We start from the raw sequence: 17230 nt of genomic DNA on the forward strand, positions 1-17230 counted from the left end.
ACGAATAGGAAAGGGCTGGATGCTCTCTCCTGAGGCAAAGTCACCTCCCACCCCCACCCCCACCCCCAGCCCCATGGTGAGGGAGGGGCTTAGTCAGCTAAGTCATAATGCTGGCCAGACAAGGTGTCAGTTTGACTTCTCACTGTGAAAGCCTCAAAGTTCCCACTGCTCCCTCTCTGTTGTCTTGGGATGGACTCCAGCCTGAAGCTTCTAACTCTCTGGGGCCACAGGTCCAGGCAATTTAGTGGCGTCTCAAGGTTTAGCCTTCTCTCAACTTAAATTGGAAAATAAAATCAGATCCCCGGCCCTGTGCGGCCTCACTTGGAGACCTGCCCACGCCTTCAGCCACAAACCCTTTATGGACTTGTGCCCCTATAAATCACAGCAGCACCACAGGGGAGAGCTGGCGCCTTTACGTCATCGTGAGCCAGGACCCTGAGATAAAGCGTGCTGAGTGCCTGGGGTTAGAGAACAAACAAGGCAGGAGCTGGGTCCTCTGCAGAGGTCAGGTACGCTCAGTGATAACACGGCACTCATTTCCCTCTGCGACAGTTAGTATGAGAAATCTGAAAGGCAGCACTCGGATGTGAGGACTTGCTTTCTCATGCATCTGTAGGACAAACACCATTCCTTTTCCAGACTGAACAGAAAGCAGAGAATTCCCAGGACCACACGCTGCCTGGGACCCAAGCCTCTGCTCAGAAAGCATGTCATGTCATTTAGGTGCAGAAAACTCCTGGCGCTGCTTTTCTTCAAAAGCACACGCTTCTGCTTTTATTTATTGTCCCATTTCGGGTCGGCAAGACCTTGGGCTGGCATTAACTACCTGGACCCTAATTTAGCCCCAGCCCCAGAGGTGGCAGATCTGTCCTGGGAGGGGAAAAAACCTCTCGTGGCTCCAGGTGGCTGTAACCTCGCTTTCACAGTTCATGGGAGAAGCTGCCCTCGGCCCCGAGTCCTGGCGCGGTGCTGGATCTGAGGGTTGGCTGCCCACCCCGCTCTTTCTGGATCACCGACATGGCTTTTCACAGCTCCGTCAAGTTCTTCTCGAACAAGGTGCCTACTCTGCTCTTGTGAAATCCATAGGCTTTCAGGTGGGGGCTTACAGTGAGCCGAAATTCACCCTCAGCAATGGTGCCAAAACATCTAGTTTACATTTTGCCTGCTGTGCTTCTTCATTTTAAAGAGTTGGTTCCATGCCCTTTATCTTTTACTGTGGTAAGTACAGAAGCCTTGATGGCACAGTGGTTAAAGTGCTTGGCAGCTAACCAAAAGGTCAGTGGTTCAAACTCACCAGCCGCTCCGCAGGAGGAAGATGGGGCAGCCTGCTTTTGTAAAGATAACAGCTTTGGAAACCCTATGGGGCAGTTTTACTCTGTCCTGTAGGGTCGCCATGAGCTGGAATCGATTTGATGGCAAGGGGTTTGGTTTGGTGGCAAATATATATGTAGTGGGCATTGGTATCTTGGTGGTAGAATTCTCAACTTCTGCGCGGGAGACCTGGGTTTAATTCCCAGCCAGTGCACCTCGGGCAGTCACCGCCCATCTGTCACTGGAGGCTTGCATGTTGCTCTGATGCTGAACAGATTCCAGCAGAACATTTAGAATAAGATGGACTAGGAGTAAAGTCCTGGCAATGCGCTTCTAAAAAAAATTAGCCATTGAAAACCCTGCGGATCACAGTGGTCCAATTACAACAAATACGTATGCAATGAAACATTTGCCACTTGATCGTGTTGTTCAACCGCCACCCTGATCCGTGCCCAGAATTTTCCATCATTCCTTTATTTTTTTTAAAAGGACTTGAAAACAGCCGCTGAAGTAAAGGGTCTGTTGGGCTTCACTCTCCTTTCTCATCATTCTGGGTTTCACCCATCACCTGGCAGTGGCATCCAAAATTAGAATCAAGGACTTGTGTTCCTGCAGCTGAGGAGAGTCCTCACAAAGGCTCCCATTGGAGACAGCCCGTGTGACAAACCGTTTCCTTAATAAAGTCCTAAATTTCAGCCCCATGACGTGCCTCCTGAGTAATGAGCAATGCCGTGGCAACAGGGTAATGCTCTCAGGGGGTGCCTCCTGTGCGCCGGCGCCTGAGACCAGCGAACCGCGCCCACCTCGCCAATCCATCCGTCAGCATTTGCGGCTGCCGCCGTAGGTCAACGGGATCAGGGCAGACAGCTGTCGGATGATGAAGCAGGGCACCAGGGAAAGAGCTTAATGAAATTTTATTTTGAAAATATGGCAAGAGTCTAAGGCACTTCAAACATTTAAATACATATAGGATCAAAGTATATGTGACAGGGTAGAAAGGAATCCATAAATACAGAGAGCTACACCAAGCTTCCCTAGAGGCAAATGCAGAGCCGCTTCCTCCAGCCCCATTCAACCTTTATCACTAGACACAGGTGGGGTTGTGCAATTATTCATAAAAATACGGTCGTGTTACATGTAGCTCTTCACGTCTTTAGTTACTAGGGAATATAAAAGTTGAAAATACTGTGTCAACTTTATATAGATACCTCTTATATAAAAAGTCATAGCGTACATCCACCTAGAGAAAACACCAACCGCTGAGAGCTCCTTTGGAGAGTTTATACTTTTTGAGAGTTCCAGCTTCTCTTTTAACCCACAAACCCACCAGCCTGGGCCCAAGTTGCTAATGAGCAAAGTCATGTCAACTTTCTTACTCTAAAATATCAAGATAAAAGAAGAATCCTCCTGGAATGGAGTTTTGGAAGAGTTTTCCAATGGCCCCACATTCAGTAAGTATAAATATTTGTGGAAACGTGACTATCCCGATGGCAGTGTAAGCCCATCACTGCTCGTGGGTGGAGGGGGTATCCCAGCTGCCCGCTCCCGTCAGGTTACCGTTCCCTACTACTGTACATGATGGAGCAGAGACTCGACCCGCAACAGACGCGGGTTAAAGTGTGTCCTGCACAGACGGAAGGAAGCTGGCCAGAAGGCGGCGGTGCGTGCCCTGCTTGGCCATCTTCTGTGGCCGCTTCCACCTGGAAAGCTTCTCCTTCAGCCCTTGGCTTAGTGTGTTCCGTCTGCTGGTGAGCTCAGGCCCGAGATATATACATTCAGCATCTGTCACCACAAACGGGAGCACTTAGCAGCTTCCTGGTGGCACGTCTGTGGAGGGCTTTGTGTACATTATCAATCAAAGGAGCCTCGGTGGGTGGGTCCAGGAGACGTCTTCCTTCCAAGCCTAGGGGTGCCCTGAAGACCAGGAAAGGGAAAAATGGGGGCTTAATAAGTAACCTTGGCATCCCTGGCTGGTGCAAGTGGTTAATGTGCTCAGCTGCTAACCAAAAGGTTGGAGGTTCAAGTCCATCCAGAGGTGCCTCCCAAGAAAGGCCTGGCAATCTACTTATAAAAAATCAGCCATTGAGAACACCATGAGACACTCAGGCTGGATGAACCCTCCAAATCATCATCCTGGTATAATCTTTAGACCAAACAATAGCTGAGCTTAACGAGTAAAGAATGTCTGCCTTAAAATTGTGCTCTTTCAAAGAATTATCTGTATAGGACCAACCTGACAGTAGCAACTTGAAAGACAGGATGAAAAACTTAGGGGTAGGGAGTTTATGTTAATGGGGGAGGAATAATTTGGAAAAGAAGGGTGAGAACGGTTGCATGACTTAAAGAATATAATCAAGTCACTGAATTGTACATGTAAAAATGATTGAATTGGGGTATGTTCTGCTGTGTGTATTCTTAAGAAGTAAATAAGTTTTTAAAAACCTGCCCCCAAGCCCCCCAGATCATATTTGACATCACTGTCAGTATACCATCACCCTCCACGTGAAACGAAGTTTCACCAAAATGAGGAGTGAGCTTCCTGACTCAAGTAGACACATGAGACTATGGGGGCAGCTCCTGTCTGGAGGGGAGATGAGACGGCAGAGGGGGACAGGAGCTGGCTGACTGGACACAGGGAATACAGGGTGGAGAGAAGGGGTGTGCTGTCTCGTTGGGGAGAGCAGCTAGGTGTACATAGCGAGGTGTGTATAACTTTTTGTATGAGAGACTGGCTTGATTTGTAAACTTACACTTAAAGCACAATAAGTAAGTTAATTAAAAAAAAAGTTTCACCAAAAAATACTCAACTGCATTACATTCTGATAATTTATATTGTTTCAGTTCTTCGAAAGTGCTAATAACTATTAAACTGATTTTGATTAAAAAAAAAAAAAGAGAGAGCAGTTCTACCCTGACACAGTTGGGGTTGCCATGAGTCAGTCAACTCCACACCTGGTCTGGTCACGTGACCTGGAGCAGCTGTGTGCCATGTGACTCGGGACTGTCCACCACACTGCCAGCTGCCCGTGAGCCAGAGCCCGGAGAGCTCTGGCCGAGGACCAGGACTAAGGCAGCAGGAGCGACCCAGCAGTGCCCGCCTGCTGTTCTAGGGAGGCCTCTTCCCGCGAGAGTAAGTTCTCAGGTGCGAGCATATGATGGCACGTTTTTAGGGAAGGATGCCAGGGAAATGGGTGACAGGCATTCTCTGGCCTCTTTCCTGAGCACAGTAACGTTTAAGTAAAATAAAAAAAGAGGCGTTTAAAGAAAAGCCTCAGTGATGTTTCTCTAATGCACTTGGCTCTCACAAATGGCCTAGGTTAAAATTCACCCCCAGGAATGCTGCCAACACACCTACTTTACGTTTTGCCTGCCATGTTGCTTCATTTTAAAGAGACAGTTCCTTTCCTTTTATTTTTCTTATTGTGGTAAATATGTATGTAACAAAACCAATCACCCCCGCAAGAGCCAGGAGGTTCTGGTGGTGCAGACAGTTACGCACTTGGCTGCTAACTGAAAGGTTGAAGGTTTGAGTCCACCCAGAGGCTACCCAATCTGCTTTGTGGAAAATGCCAGAACATGGTAGCTTGGATGCCTGTACTCAGGGTGCCCATTGGGACAGTTTCGTTGGGAATAAAAATCTCCATGTGATAGACTAGAGCTCTGTCTTCTAAGGACAAGCAGGGCTGACTCAGCACCCTGGCTTTCGGGTGGGCAAACAACCATTACCTCCTAAGCTGCAGACTAAAAATTTCATTTCCAGAACCCTCATAGGGCCCGTGCCTCCTGTCAGTTCCTGGTGGAAGGGGGCCCACCTATCTGGGGGACTTAAGCCTATTTACAAAAGTCAAATGTACAGCACTGACCGGAGACTGGGCTTTTGCAAAGTTGACGTGGGCGTAGAGGAGAACAGCGATGTCCTTGTGTCCTGCCTCCAGGGCTATAGAGAGCGCTGTGCTGCCATCCTGAAGGTGGAAAGAACAAGCTACAGTGGGTTTCTGAAACTTCGACAGCCAGAAGGTGGAAAAACAAAACTCTTTCTAGCAGTTACCAGGTTCCCAAATGTCCATCTAACCATCTGTTCAATCCTTAGAAAACTTTGTGGACCTCAGAGTGCTGGGTGGAGTCCCTGGGCGTTGAAAACAGTTAATGTGCTCGGCTGCCAGCTGAAAGGCTGGAGGTTCGAGTCCATCCAGGGGTGCCTTGGAAGAAAGGCCTGGTGATCTACTTCTGAAAAATCAGCCACTGAAAACCCCATGGAGCACAGTTCTACACTGACACACAGGGATTACAGCCGATGCAGCTGCAACTGATTTTTAACGTACTTGTTTGTACACAGTAGGTGTGATGTGTGTACTTTATACTCAGGTAAAGATACTGATGTATGAGTTTGCAGACTGTCAGGCTGGGCAGTGAATGGGGGTGGTCTGGATGCCAGCACAAGTGCACGAGGAGAATAAGGGGTACAGAAGTCACAGGGTCCCCTCCCTGTGACCCCAGCCCTGGCGCAGAGCCCCGTTTTGGCGATGCCTTACGTTGTCCTCCAGGTGGCCGTTGCAGCCGGGCTGGGCCAGCAGCAGCTTCACAATCTCCACGTGTCCGTGCTCGCTGGCGCACATCAGGGCTGTGGAGCCCTCGTCGTCCTGGACGTTGACGTCGGCCCCGCAGGCCAGCAGGCCCTTCACCATGTCTATGCGGCCGTGACTGACCGCCAGCATGAGGGCCGTCTGCCCCGCCTGTGCAGAGAAATGACAGCGACATCAGAGGAGACACAGAGGCCTGGAAGGGCTGGGCCTGCAGTGGGGCTGTGCTGGGGGGTGGCGGGAGACACAGGCACATGGGATCACTGGGGTGGGGTGGAGTTGACAGACAGGAGACTTGCTTCTGGTGAGCTGTGAGCTAAGTAATGTCCCCAGGTGGTATAAACGGTTTGTGCTCGACTGCTAGCCTAAAGATTGGTGGTTCAAATCCACCCAGAGGCACCTCCTAAGAAAGCCCTGACAATCTTCCGTGGAGATTTTGTTGTTGTTGTTGTTGGGTGCTGTCGAGTCAATTTCGACTCATAAAAGCTCTATAGGACAGAGCAGAACTGCCCCATAGGGTTTTTTAGGCTGTGATCTTCACAGGAGTAGATCACCAGGTTCTCCCAGAGAGCTGCTGGGTGAGTTCAAACCGCCAACCTTTCGGTTAGCAGCTGAGTGCTTAATCACTGGGTCACCAGGGCTCCTTTCTGTAGAAGATTACAGCCAAGAAAACCTCACGGAGCGGTTCTACTCTGTAACACACGGGGTTGCCACGAGTCGGAATCAACTAACCAGCAATGGGTTTGGTTTTGAGTTTTTGGTTACGTGCTAAGTAAAACCAAAAAAAACATACCTGACCCCATCGAGTTGATTCCGACTGACAGCGACCCCATATGACAGAGTAGAACTGCCCCACAGGGTTTCCAAGGAGCGGCTGGTGGATTTGAACTGCTAACCTTTTGGTTAGCTGCTGAGCTCTTAACCACTGTGCCACCAGGGCCCCATAAGCTAAGTAAGACCCTAAGTAATGAGACAACTGGTTCACCTTAACTTGGAGGATCTTATTCTAGAACAGAGCTGTAAAGTCCAGATGTGTAAAATCCACACTATGAACACAAGTGGACCAGGGACATGCTGTGTCTGGCACGAGGCCCTAGACAGACATTCCAGAAGCAACAGACACTATGCGTGACGGGGTGCCCCCTCGTTTCGTACACACAGGCAGATTCACACAGCTCCTACAAACTGCTCTACACAGAGGAAACTCAGGGCAAACGGGGCAGAGGTGTCCAATTCAAAAGGTAAGCAGATATGCCATGGGCGTGTGTGGTCAAGGATGGCCAGGCAGCCACGTGGACTGGGGCGGGCAGGGAGTAGCTGGCGTGTGGGAAGGAAGGGCTGGGCTGCATGGTCAGCGTGCACAGCAGACCTGCCCCTGAGCTGCTTCTGTTATTGCTGGTGAAGGAACCTGGAAAAGGATAGTGGTGACGGTTGTTCAACGTGATGAATAGAATCAACGTCGCTGAATTGTACACGTAAAAATGGCTGAGTTGGCAAATGTTTTGTTTTATATATCTTTACCACAATTTAAAGACAAATAAAGTAAAAACCGGGCCTGTCTGCTGCCTGCTGTTCGGAGCAGCTCTAGTGGGCAGGGGACACGAGCCCACTGACCTGGCTGGCTTTGGCATTCACGTCCCCGCAGGCAAAGAGTTCTTCCACGACTCTCATGTCCTTCTCGGCCTCCACGGCGGCCAGGGCTGCAAGCATGATGGGGGTATAGCCCGCCTTGTTCTGGTGGTCCACGTTACACACGTCTGCAAAGAAAGATGGCGAGACTTCATCTCACTTACTTTGGACATGGTATCAGGACGGACCAGTCCCTGGGGAAGGACATCATGCTTGGTAGAGGGTCAGCGAAAAAGAGGGAGACCCTCAACCAGATGGATTGACACAGTGGCTGCAACCGTAGGTTCAAGCATAGCAATGATTATGAGGATGGCGCAGGACCGGGCAGTGTTTCGTTCTGTTGTACACGGGGTCCCCATAAGCTGCAGCTGACTCGATGGCACCTAAAAGCAGGAAGAAGCCACCTCCTGATGGCAGCAATTATGCGTGTGAACTCGAGGTGTGCTGTTTGGAAGAGCCCAGTGAGATGACATCAAAGGTGGAGAGTGATTCGGAAGGAAACATGAGAGACGCTGTTACACCAAAGAGAAAAAATTTTTTTCCCCCTATTTCATCAAACCTGAAGAACAGAAGCTTGTTTGGGGTGATGAGAAAGTTCTGGAAATAAACAGAAGTGATGGTTGCACTAAATGGTTGAATGTAATTAAAGTCACTGAACTGTACGTGTAAAAATGGTTAGATTTTATGGTGCATATATTTTAACCAAAGGGTCGGCAGTTCAAATCCGCCAGGCGCTCCTTGGAAACTCTATGGGGTAGTTCTACTCTGTCCTATAGGGTTGCTATGAGTTGGAATTGACTCAACGACACTGGGTTTGGTTTTTTTTTTTGGTTTATATTTTGTCACAAGGAGCCCTGGCGGTGCAGTGGTTAAGTGCTCGGCTGCTAACCGAAAGGTCAGCAGTTCAAACCCACTAACTGCTCTGCAGGAGAAATATGTGGCAGTCTGCTTCCATAAGGATTACAGCCTTGGAAATCCTATGGGGCGATTCTACTCTGCCCTCTAGGGTCACTAGGAGTCAGAATTGACTTGATGGCAACGGGTATGGGTATATTTTACCACAATTAAAAGCAAACAAAAGTTATCTGGGGACTCTACGTAGCATTGGGCTGGTCCGCTTTAACAGAGAGTTAAAAGTTCACTGTCTCAAGGGGATCCTTCTATGGACCACTCCCTCACTGCATGTTTAATACATCTGCTGGCTATATTCTGGGATGGCAAGTCCCCCTTACAGACAAGAACCTCCACACTTCTCATTAGTTAGATACAGGAATGTGTTCTTCATTTTATGCTGAGACCTAAAAGTGTATTTAGAAGGGAATGATGATAATTCTATGAGAAACTTGTTACGTGGTTTTGCTGCATCCCACCTGACGAACCTCCCACCTTTGCAAGCTGTGTGGTGGTTGCGGAGCAGTGACAAACCGAGGAGGCCACCCTATCAGACCTGTGACTCGGGCCCCCCAGCAGCACCCGCCCCCAAGAGCTCCCCAGCCCTGCCTGCGTCATTCTGCCCAGGAGGGCACGTGAGTCACGTTCACCACCAGGGATACGCCTTGCCCGAAAGCAGCTGAACTGCAGTGAGAAGATCCCCAAACATTCACCTCAAAGCAGACCTGGGATCTGTGCCTCCCAGTCTGTGTAAGTTTCCGCTTCCCGCCAGTGACTCAGAACCCAATTTGGGCTGCTGCCTCTGAACTGGCAATGAAGGAAGGGACCTGAGCGTGGTCACAGAATCCCAGGGTGGGACCACGAAGCTCCGGGGTCATTCTAGCTTTCTCAACAAGAGCACCAAAAATCTTCTGCTTCCTCTGAAGTCTCGTCTAGCCCTGTCTCTGCCCCAAACAGGAGTCTCAAACTCAAAGGCCGGGCTGGTAACACAAAAGAGGTAACATAGGTTGGATTTATGAAAAAGCCCACACTGTCCTATGCTGTATAACCTGGCTACTGCTTGGCTTGACAACTGTCCCTAGAGAAGTCAGTCCTTGTATTACTAGACTCCCTAATTGTAACAGAAAACAGAAACCTGGATTTTTGTGAGAATATCTCAATTTCAATGTTGGCAAGAAATTTTTTTTTTTTTTAACATACACACACACACACACAAAAGACCTTAGGGGTGGATCAACCGGCCTCTTTGGGACGAGCCACAGCCGAGGGTGGCTGGAGTGGGGACATGTACCCGCGTCCAGAAGCAGCTTCACTATCTCGAAGTTGGAGTGGGACACGCTGTAGTGCAGGGCTGTGTTGCCATTGCCGTCGGCCATGTTGATGACGTGGCGCAGGACGTCCGGGGAGATGGCCTCGAAGGCAGCGATGTAGTCCCCCACCATGGCCGGCACAGCCGACTTCTGACTGGACACACGGAACCACTCGTGCTGAAGGGTGTTCAGACAGAACCGCTGCCAGAAACAACACAGAGATGTCAGCTTAGCGCCTATTTATTTATAGACTTGGCTGAGGCCTGGCCCCGGGCTCAAGGAGCCAGGCCTTTTATAGTCAAAGTGTCTGCAGCTAGAATTTGCTCTCCAAAATGACAAATGGAACCCAGAGCCCTAAGAGAAGCTGGGACACCCCTCGCCACTTTAAACTACACGTACATTCTGTCGTTGGGTGCTGTGGAGTCAATTCCGACTCATAGCAGCCCCACGTGACAGAGTAGAACCGCCCCAAAGGGTTTTTCAGGCTGTCATCTTTAGATGAGCAGATCGCCAGGTCTTTCTCCCATGGAGCGGCTGCAGGGTTCGAACTGCTGACTTTTCAGTTAGCAGCTGAGCACTGAACCACTGTGCCACCAGTGCCCTTCCTCTTAACATAAAAATAAAACCAAACCTGTTGCTGTCAAGTCGATTCCGACTCATAACGGCCCCGTAGGACAGAGTAGAACTGCCCTATAGGGTTTCCAAGGCTGTAATCTTTACTGGGGCAGATTGCCAGGTCTTTCTCCTACATAGCCGTTGGTGGGTTCGAAGCACCGACCTACGGGTTAGCATCTGAGCACTTAAACCACTGTGCTGCCGGGGCTCCTAACTGAACATAAGGAGCAGCAACTGCAAGCCAACAAGGGACGGGGTAACAGTAACCGTTTACTGCGGACTCAACACCGATTCATGGTGACCCCAGGTATGTCAGAGCAGAACTGCGCACCACAGGATTTTCAATGGCTGATTTTCAGAAGTCGATTGCCAGGACTTTCTTCTGAGGCACGTCTAGGTGTACTCAAACTGCCAACCTTTCATTTAGCAGCTAAGCATGTTAACCCTTTGCACCACCCAGGGATTACACTGTATATTCCAACTCCTACAAAAGAAACCAGGCTAAGACAGACTAGAAAGAAAGGCCTGGCAATGTACTTCCAAAAATCAGCCAGTGTAAACCCTATGGATCACAAAGGTCCGATACACAACCAATCACAGGGATGGCACAGGACCAAGCAGCGATTCACTCTGTTGTGCATGGGGTCGCCACGAGTCTGGGGCCTGTTGGACAGCAGCTGACGACAACCGTATTAAGTAGTTATGCTGGCTAACCTTGTAAATGATTTTCACAGTAATCAGGACAGAAGACATTAACTAACCGGCACTTAATGATGCCGCCTCCTTCCTATCTCGACCAACCTTAACCTTGACCCTCCAGCGCACTAGGCTGGGAGGCCACGAGCTTGTCACCAACCCGATGCCCACTCCAACCCTGCATATGAATGTCCAGTCTTGGAAGCGGGCCTGGAGCAAACTGTCTCTCGTTAGGATCATTGCCCTCTGACCATCGGCCCCACTAAGGCTTCCCTGAGCCTGTAGGCACACGGATGGTGGGGCTGGGGTCACGGCTGGGGTCAGTGGGGCATGGACCACGAGGCTGAACCTGGATTGGGCAAGTGCTGGCCATGGGGACACCTGCCACGCTTTCACATGGCCTTCGTTTATCATTCACTCGTGCTTTGCTTACTCTTTAAAAAAAGTTTTTAAAATGAAGGATCTCTTCCACGTCTAAAGTGTTATGGTTAAATTTAGCATTAGTTTGTTATTTGTAATGTACATTTCAGGGAAGTAGGGCAGTTACATAAATCACTCATCACTTATTCAGATCTTATATCAAAGAGTGGTGGAAAAAGTTACAATTAGTGCTACTCACTCCCAATGGAGGGCTCTTTAAAAAGACTGTGCTAACCTTGTGAGCCCTGGTACACAGTGGTTAAAGCACTCCGCTGCTAACTGAAAGGTCGGTGGTTCGAACCCACCACTCACGCCACGGGAGAAAGATGTGGCAGTCTGCTACTGTAAAGATTTACAGTCTCGGAAACCCTATGGGGCAGCTCTGCTCTGTCCTATAGGGCCGCTTTGAGTTGGAATCAACTCGATGGCAATAGGTGTGGCTTAGCTTTGGGAACCTTGGAACGTGTTTCAAGGAAATGAATTGTATACTTTAAAATGGCCAGTGTTAGGGTATGTGAATTATATCTCAATTAAAAAAGTTTTTAAGTGTATCAAAGAAAGATAAAAAGCCCACATCGCCAGCACCAGATCCCAAGAAGTCTTCTTTCCATAGAACAGGCGGGGTCTGCACTGCCGCTCGTCCACTCTTTATCTGCCTGCCACTCACTCAATGGAAGAGGTCCTGGCCAGCAAAGGCTTCATCTAAGTTTTTCTTTTCTTCTGCTCGCTCTTACAAAGATCCCTATTCCTCTGGAGTCATCACACCGAGTGAAGGGAAATTATGTCCGCTGCGTATCCTAACTCAGTTGTTGTTGGTTGCCCTTGAGTCAACTCCAACACATGGTGACCCCATGTATGCAGAGTTGAACTGCTCCATACGGTTTTTAAGGCTGTGACCTTTGGGCAGTAGATCGCCAGACCTTTTCTCTGAGGTACCTCTGGGTGGGTTTGAACTGCCAACCTTTTGGTTAGAAGTTGCATGCTTAACTGTTTGTGCCATCCAGAGACTCCCTAACTCTGTTACTACTATGTAGTTGGTATCCTGGTATCTGTTACAAGACCCTGGCATTGTACTCACTCATTTCTACTAATTTCTTTTGTAAATAATATTTTATTGTGTTCTCGGTGAAAGTTTACACAGCAAATTAGATTTCCCTTTAACAATTTTTATACAAGTTGTTCCATGCCATTGGTTATGATTTTTACAATGTGGCAGCATTCTCATTATTTTCATTAGGTTTCCATTAATCTAGCTTCCCTTCCCCTCCCTTGCCTTCTCATCTTTGCTTTTAGATAAATGTACACTGTTTGGTCTCATATAGTTAATTGTTCAAGGGAGCACATTGCTCATGGATGATATTTTTTATTTTATAAGCCAATCTATTATTTGGCTGAAAAGTGACCTGCAAAGATAGCTTCAACTCCAAGATCAAAGACGATAGTCTCGGGGGTTCCTCTAGTCTCTATGGGTCCCAGTAGGTCTGCCTTTTTTTTTTTTTTTTTTTAAAGGAATTTTTGTTCTACATTTTTCTCCAATTCTATCCATAGCCTTCTATTGTGTCCCTGTCAGAATAGTTGGTAGTGGTAGCCTGACACCATCTAGTTCTTCTGGTCTCAGGTTAGAAAGGCTGTGGTTCGTGTGGGCTATTAGATGCATGGACTAGTCTCTTCTTTGAGCCCTTGATTTCCTTCATTCTCTTTTGCTCCACATGAGACCAATAGTTGTATTTTAGATGGCCGCTCATGAGATTTTAAGACCTCAGATGCTACTCACCGAACTATGATGTAGAACATTATCTTTGTAAACTATGTTATGCCAATTGACTGAGTTGTCCCCCGAGACTATGGTCCTGAGCCTTTTGACCCAGTAAATCAGTCCCCCAAGTTGTCTGGATATGTCTCGGAAGCCTCCATAACTGTGCCCCCTATGTGGTTTGTTGTATGTGTGGATATATATGCAATACTCCCAAACATGTGTACACATGTGCCTACATGCACACACCTATTCATGCATGCACGTTTACTAGCACGTGCCTTCCCATACACATACGTGCATTCGTATCTACCTATGTAAACACGTAGCTTTTGGTTGTTTTTACTGTTGCTGCAAACTTGTATATGTTATAGCATTTACCAAAATTGTTCCTTTTTATTGTGTACTTCTTAGTGTCTTTATTTACTTTGGTCAGGTTGTGTTGACTTCACCCATATTTGGGATTCCCTTTCCATCCCCAAAAGTAATGAGTATCTGCTATCTAGAAAGTGATTCCCCCTCCCTCTTCCTGCAAACCCTTGTAACCATCAAAGAACTTTGCTTTCTGTGTATATACTTATTCTTGACTTCCTATAATAGTGGGACCATACAATATTTGTCTTTTTTGTGATTTGCTCTCAGCACAACGTCCACCAGCTTCATTTATGTTTTGTGGACTCCTGATTATTCTTTATAGTTGCATAGTATTCCATTGTATGTATGTACCGCATTTTGTTTATCCATTCATCCACTGATGGGCACTTAGGTTGTTTCCATCTTTTTGCTAGTGTGAATAATGCTGCAATAAACATGGATGTGTGTGTTTATTCATGTCACTGCTCTTGGTTCTCTAGAATATATAACTAGGAGCGGGATTGCAGGATCACATGGTATTTCTATTTCTAGCTTTTTGAGGAAGTATCATACCATTTCCCATAGTGGTTGTACTGTTTTACATTCCTACCAGCAATGTAGAAGAGTTCCAGTCCCCCCACAACCTTGCCAGCATTTGCTGTTTTCTGCTTTTTTTTTTTTAATCAGTGCCATTTTTGCAGGGGTGAGATGGTATCTCATTGTAGTTTTGAGTTGCATCTCTTTACTGGCTAGTGATGATGTCTTTTCAGGTATTTGTTGGCTGCCTGAATGTCCTCTTTGGTGAAGTGTCTGTTCATGTCCTTTGCACATTTTTTGATTGGATTGTCTTTTTGTTGATTGTTGACATTTTCTATATATTTTAGAGATTAGACCTTTATTAGATATCCCTTTGCCAAAGATTTTTTCCCAACCTGTAGGCTCTCTTTTTAGTCTCCTGGTAAAGTCTTCTGATGAGCAGAAGTATTTAATTTTTAGGCGGTCTCAGTTATATAATTTATCTTCTGTCATTCACGCATTTTTACTTTTGTTTGATAGGGGATCTCTAGCTGCCACTCCAAGGATCCTCCATTCTGCCAGAACCATCTACCCAAATGATCAGGGACCACTGCTGCTGAGTATTTCTGTCCCTGTTTTCTGGCTCCCTCCCTGTTCTATGGTTGCCTGGATCCCTACAGCTCTTGCGTGCCTTCTTTCACTTTCCCTCCTTAGATCCAGTTCACGTTTCGCTCACTTTGCTTCGCTCTGAGTGTCTTAGTCATCTAGTGCTGCTATAACAGAAATACCACAAGTGGATGGCTTTAACAAAGAGAAATTTATCCTCTCCAGTAGGCTACGAATCCAAATTCAGGGCATGAACTCCAGGGAAAGGCTTTCTCTCTCTGTCGGCTCTGCAGGAAGGTCTGTGTCATCAATCTTTCCTTGGTCTGGGAGCATCTCAGCACAGGAACCTCAGCTTCAAAGGATACATTCTGCTCCCGGCACTGCTTTCTTGGTGTTACGCGGTCCCCAACTCTCTGCTTGCTTCCCTTTCCTTTTATCTCTCTCTGTCTCTCTCTCTCTCTCGAGAAAAGGTGATGCAGGTCACACCCCAGGGAAACTCCCTTTATATTGGATCAGGGATGTGACCTGATAAGGGTGTTACAATCCCACCTTAATCCTCTTAAACATGAAATTATAATCACAAAATGGAGAACAGCTATAGACTACTGGGAATCATGGCCTAACCAAGTTAATACACACGTTTTTGGGGTACATAATTCAATCCATGACCCCAGGTTTGTCTATACAGTATCTGTCTCCTACTGAGATTCTGTGAAGTTGCCTTCCTGTGCTCCCCACCTGGGAACACTGCTCGCTTTGTCTCAAGATGGCCATTCTGGGCTGGGCTGGCTGGTAGGATGCCTACAGTTTGTAAGTTTCCTCGTTTGCTATTTTCATTCAGTTTCTCCTTCCCTTCTGTGTTCAATCTAATTCTTCATTCTTCTGTTTGCCGTTCTGGGTTCCCGGATCATCATCTGTATCTACTTCACTTGGTTTTTTTTTTGTTGTAGGGGGAGGGCAGGGTGTGTGTAAATAAGCCACCATCTTGGGCTGTCCCCTCTACTACCTTTTTGCAGCCAAATTCTTTAAACACTTTGTTTCACTGAATGAAAACTCAATCCATAAAGATGTTCTGATCACCGAGTAACCCCATGCTAGGCAATTTGGGGAACAGAGAGATGTAAAGTCCTCCCTGGGGACCATACAACCTCGTGTCCTGAGAAAGGGGAAAGGAACAGCATATGATGGCTATACCATCTGGGTCCTAAAACAGGAGTCCTATACACATCAATATTCAGATTAAATCTGAGGGGCAATATTAACACTGCCATGATGGCTGATGGTTTTTACTGTTTGTGACCAAGGTATAGCCCAGCATCTGGCTTGCACTGATGAATTTCAACTTGCAGTTCCACAGTATCATTCCAGTTCGAACCCCTGCTGAAAATTTCCATTTCTAACAAGTTACCTGTTCAGAATTTACATTTTCACCCCAGATATACTGAATCGGAATCTACATTTTAAGCAAGACAATGGGGGGGGGTGTTATTCTTATGTATAACTTCCTGGGAACTTGTTAGAAATGCAAATTCTCAGCAGGGTTTGAACCAGAATGAACTGGGAAGCCCTGGTGTCTGCACCCTGTTCCTTTTTCAGCACCCTAACTGAATGTCAAGGCTCAGCTGGCTTTGATGAATTTAAGTTTCTACAGCAAAATAACCAAATATGAGAAGAGACCCTAAGTTAAAAAAAAAGATGCCATGTACTGCAGATAACGCACTTCTTCTAGGTTTGTCTGCCAGCTGCGCCTGCCCCACGCGAGATATTTTCGTAAGTGCTGCTGCGTCAATTTTTTTTACATGTTGCTGTAAAAAAATTAATGTAGCATGTTTATGAAAATACCTCACAGGGGGAGGGTGAGGTCAGCAAACAAACGTAGAAGGCTCGTGTTATTTTTGTAAAAATATAGTAATGGGGCAATATGATTGTGTTCAATTGGGATAAAGTCCCTGGGTGGCGAAAATGGTTAAGTTCTTGGCTATTCACCAAAAAGTTGGTGGCTCGAATCTACCCAGAGGTACCTTACAACAAAGGCCTGGAGATCTACTTCCAAAAAATCAGTCACTGAAAACCCTACAGAGCACAGTTCTACTCTGACACACATGGGGTCATCATGAGTTGGATTTGACTCAACAGCAACTGTTTTTTTCAGTTGGGATAAACGAGAGCATGGGGCCATTAGTCAAGGTGCGTATAACCTAGTCCCAGCACTAACTAGCAGCTGTCACTCTAGACAAGACGTGTAATCTTTAGGGCCTCAGTTAAAGCAGGGTGGACTGGAATAGAGTAGCCCCCAGGAACACGTAGCCACACACGTGTGCCCACACCTGTGCCCAGCCACGCACGTCTGCCCATGCCTGTGACCAACACGCCAGGGAGCCACCATCTTCAGGTTGGGTTTGACGTACAAAAGGAAAACTACTTGTCTTTCCAGGGTTAGGTAATTACTAAGTCCCTTCTAGTTCAAACCTTTTTGGTTTCGTTGGTCTATAATCCCGTGAGCCTCATAAATCAACGTTCCCACCCACCACAGACTTAATGTATTCAGC

General features: G+C 47.3%; 1 protein-coding gene across 6 annotated transcripts in view; it reads right to left on the reverse strand.

The window, feature by feature from the left end:
* Window positions 1-417: 417 nt before the first annotated feature.
* Window positions 418-17230, reverse strand: part of KANK1 (KN motif and ankyrin repeat domains 1) — a 249227-nt gene continuing 232414 nt past the window's right edge. For 5 of the 6 annotated variants that reach the window (XM_049896145.1, XM_049896146.1, XM_049896151.1 and 2 more), the window contains 5 exons: window positions 9703-9922; window positions 7506-7648; window positions 5844-6044; window positions 5175-5273; window positions 420-3225 (listed from right to left, as the gene is read on the reverse strand). In XM_049896145.1, coding sequence (XP_049752102.1) covers window positions 3163-3225; window positions 5175-5273; window positions 5844-6044; window positions 7506-7648; window positions 9703-9922 — 726 coding nt within the window. In that variant the 3' untranslated portion in view covers window positions 420-3162. Of the gene's footprint in view, window positions 3226-5174; window positions 5274-5843; window positions 6045-7505; window positions 7649-9702; window positions 9923-17230 lie in introns of all 6 variants that reach the window. The other variant, XM_049896147.1, reaches the window with a different exon arrangement.

This window comes from Elephas maximus, chromosome 9 (genome assembly GCF_024166365.1).
Source record: "Elephas maximus indicus isolate mEleMax1 chromosome 9, mEleMax1 primary haplotype, whole genome shotgun sequence".
NCBI lineage: Eukaryota > Metazoa > Chordata > Mammalia > Proboscidea > Elephantidae > Elephas > Elephas maximus.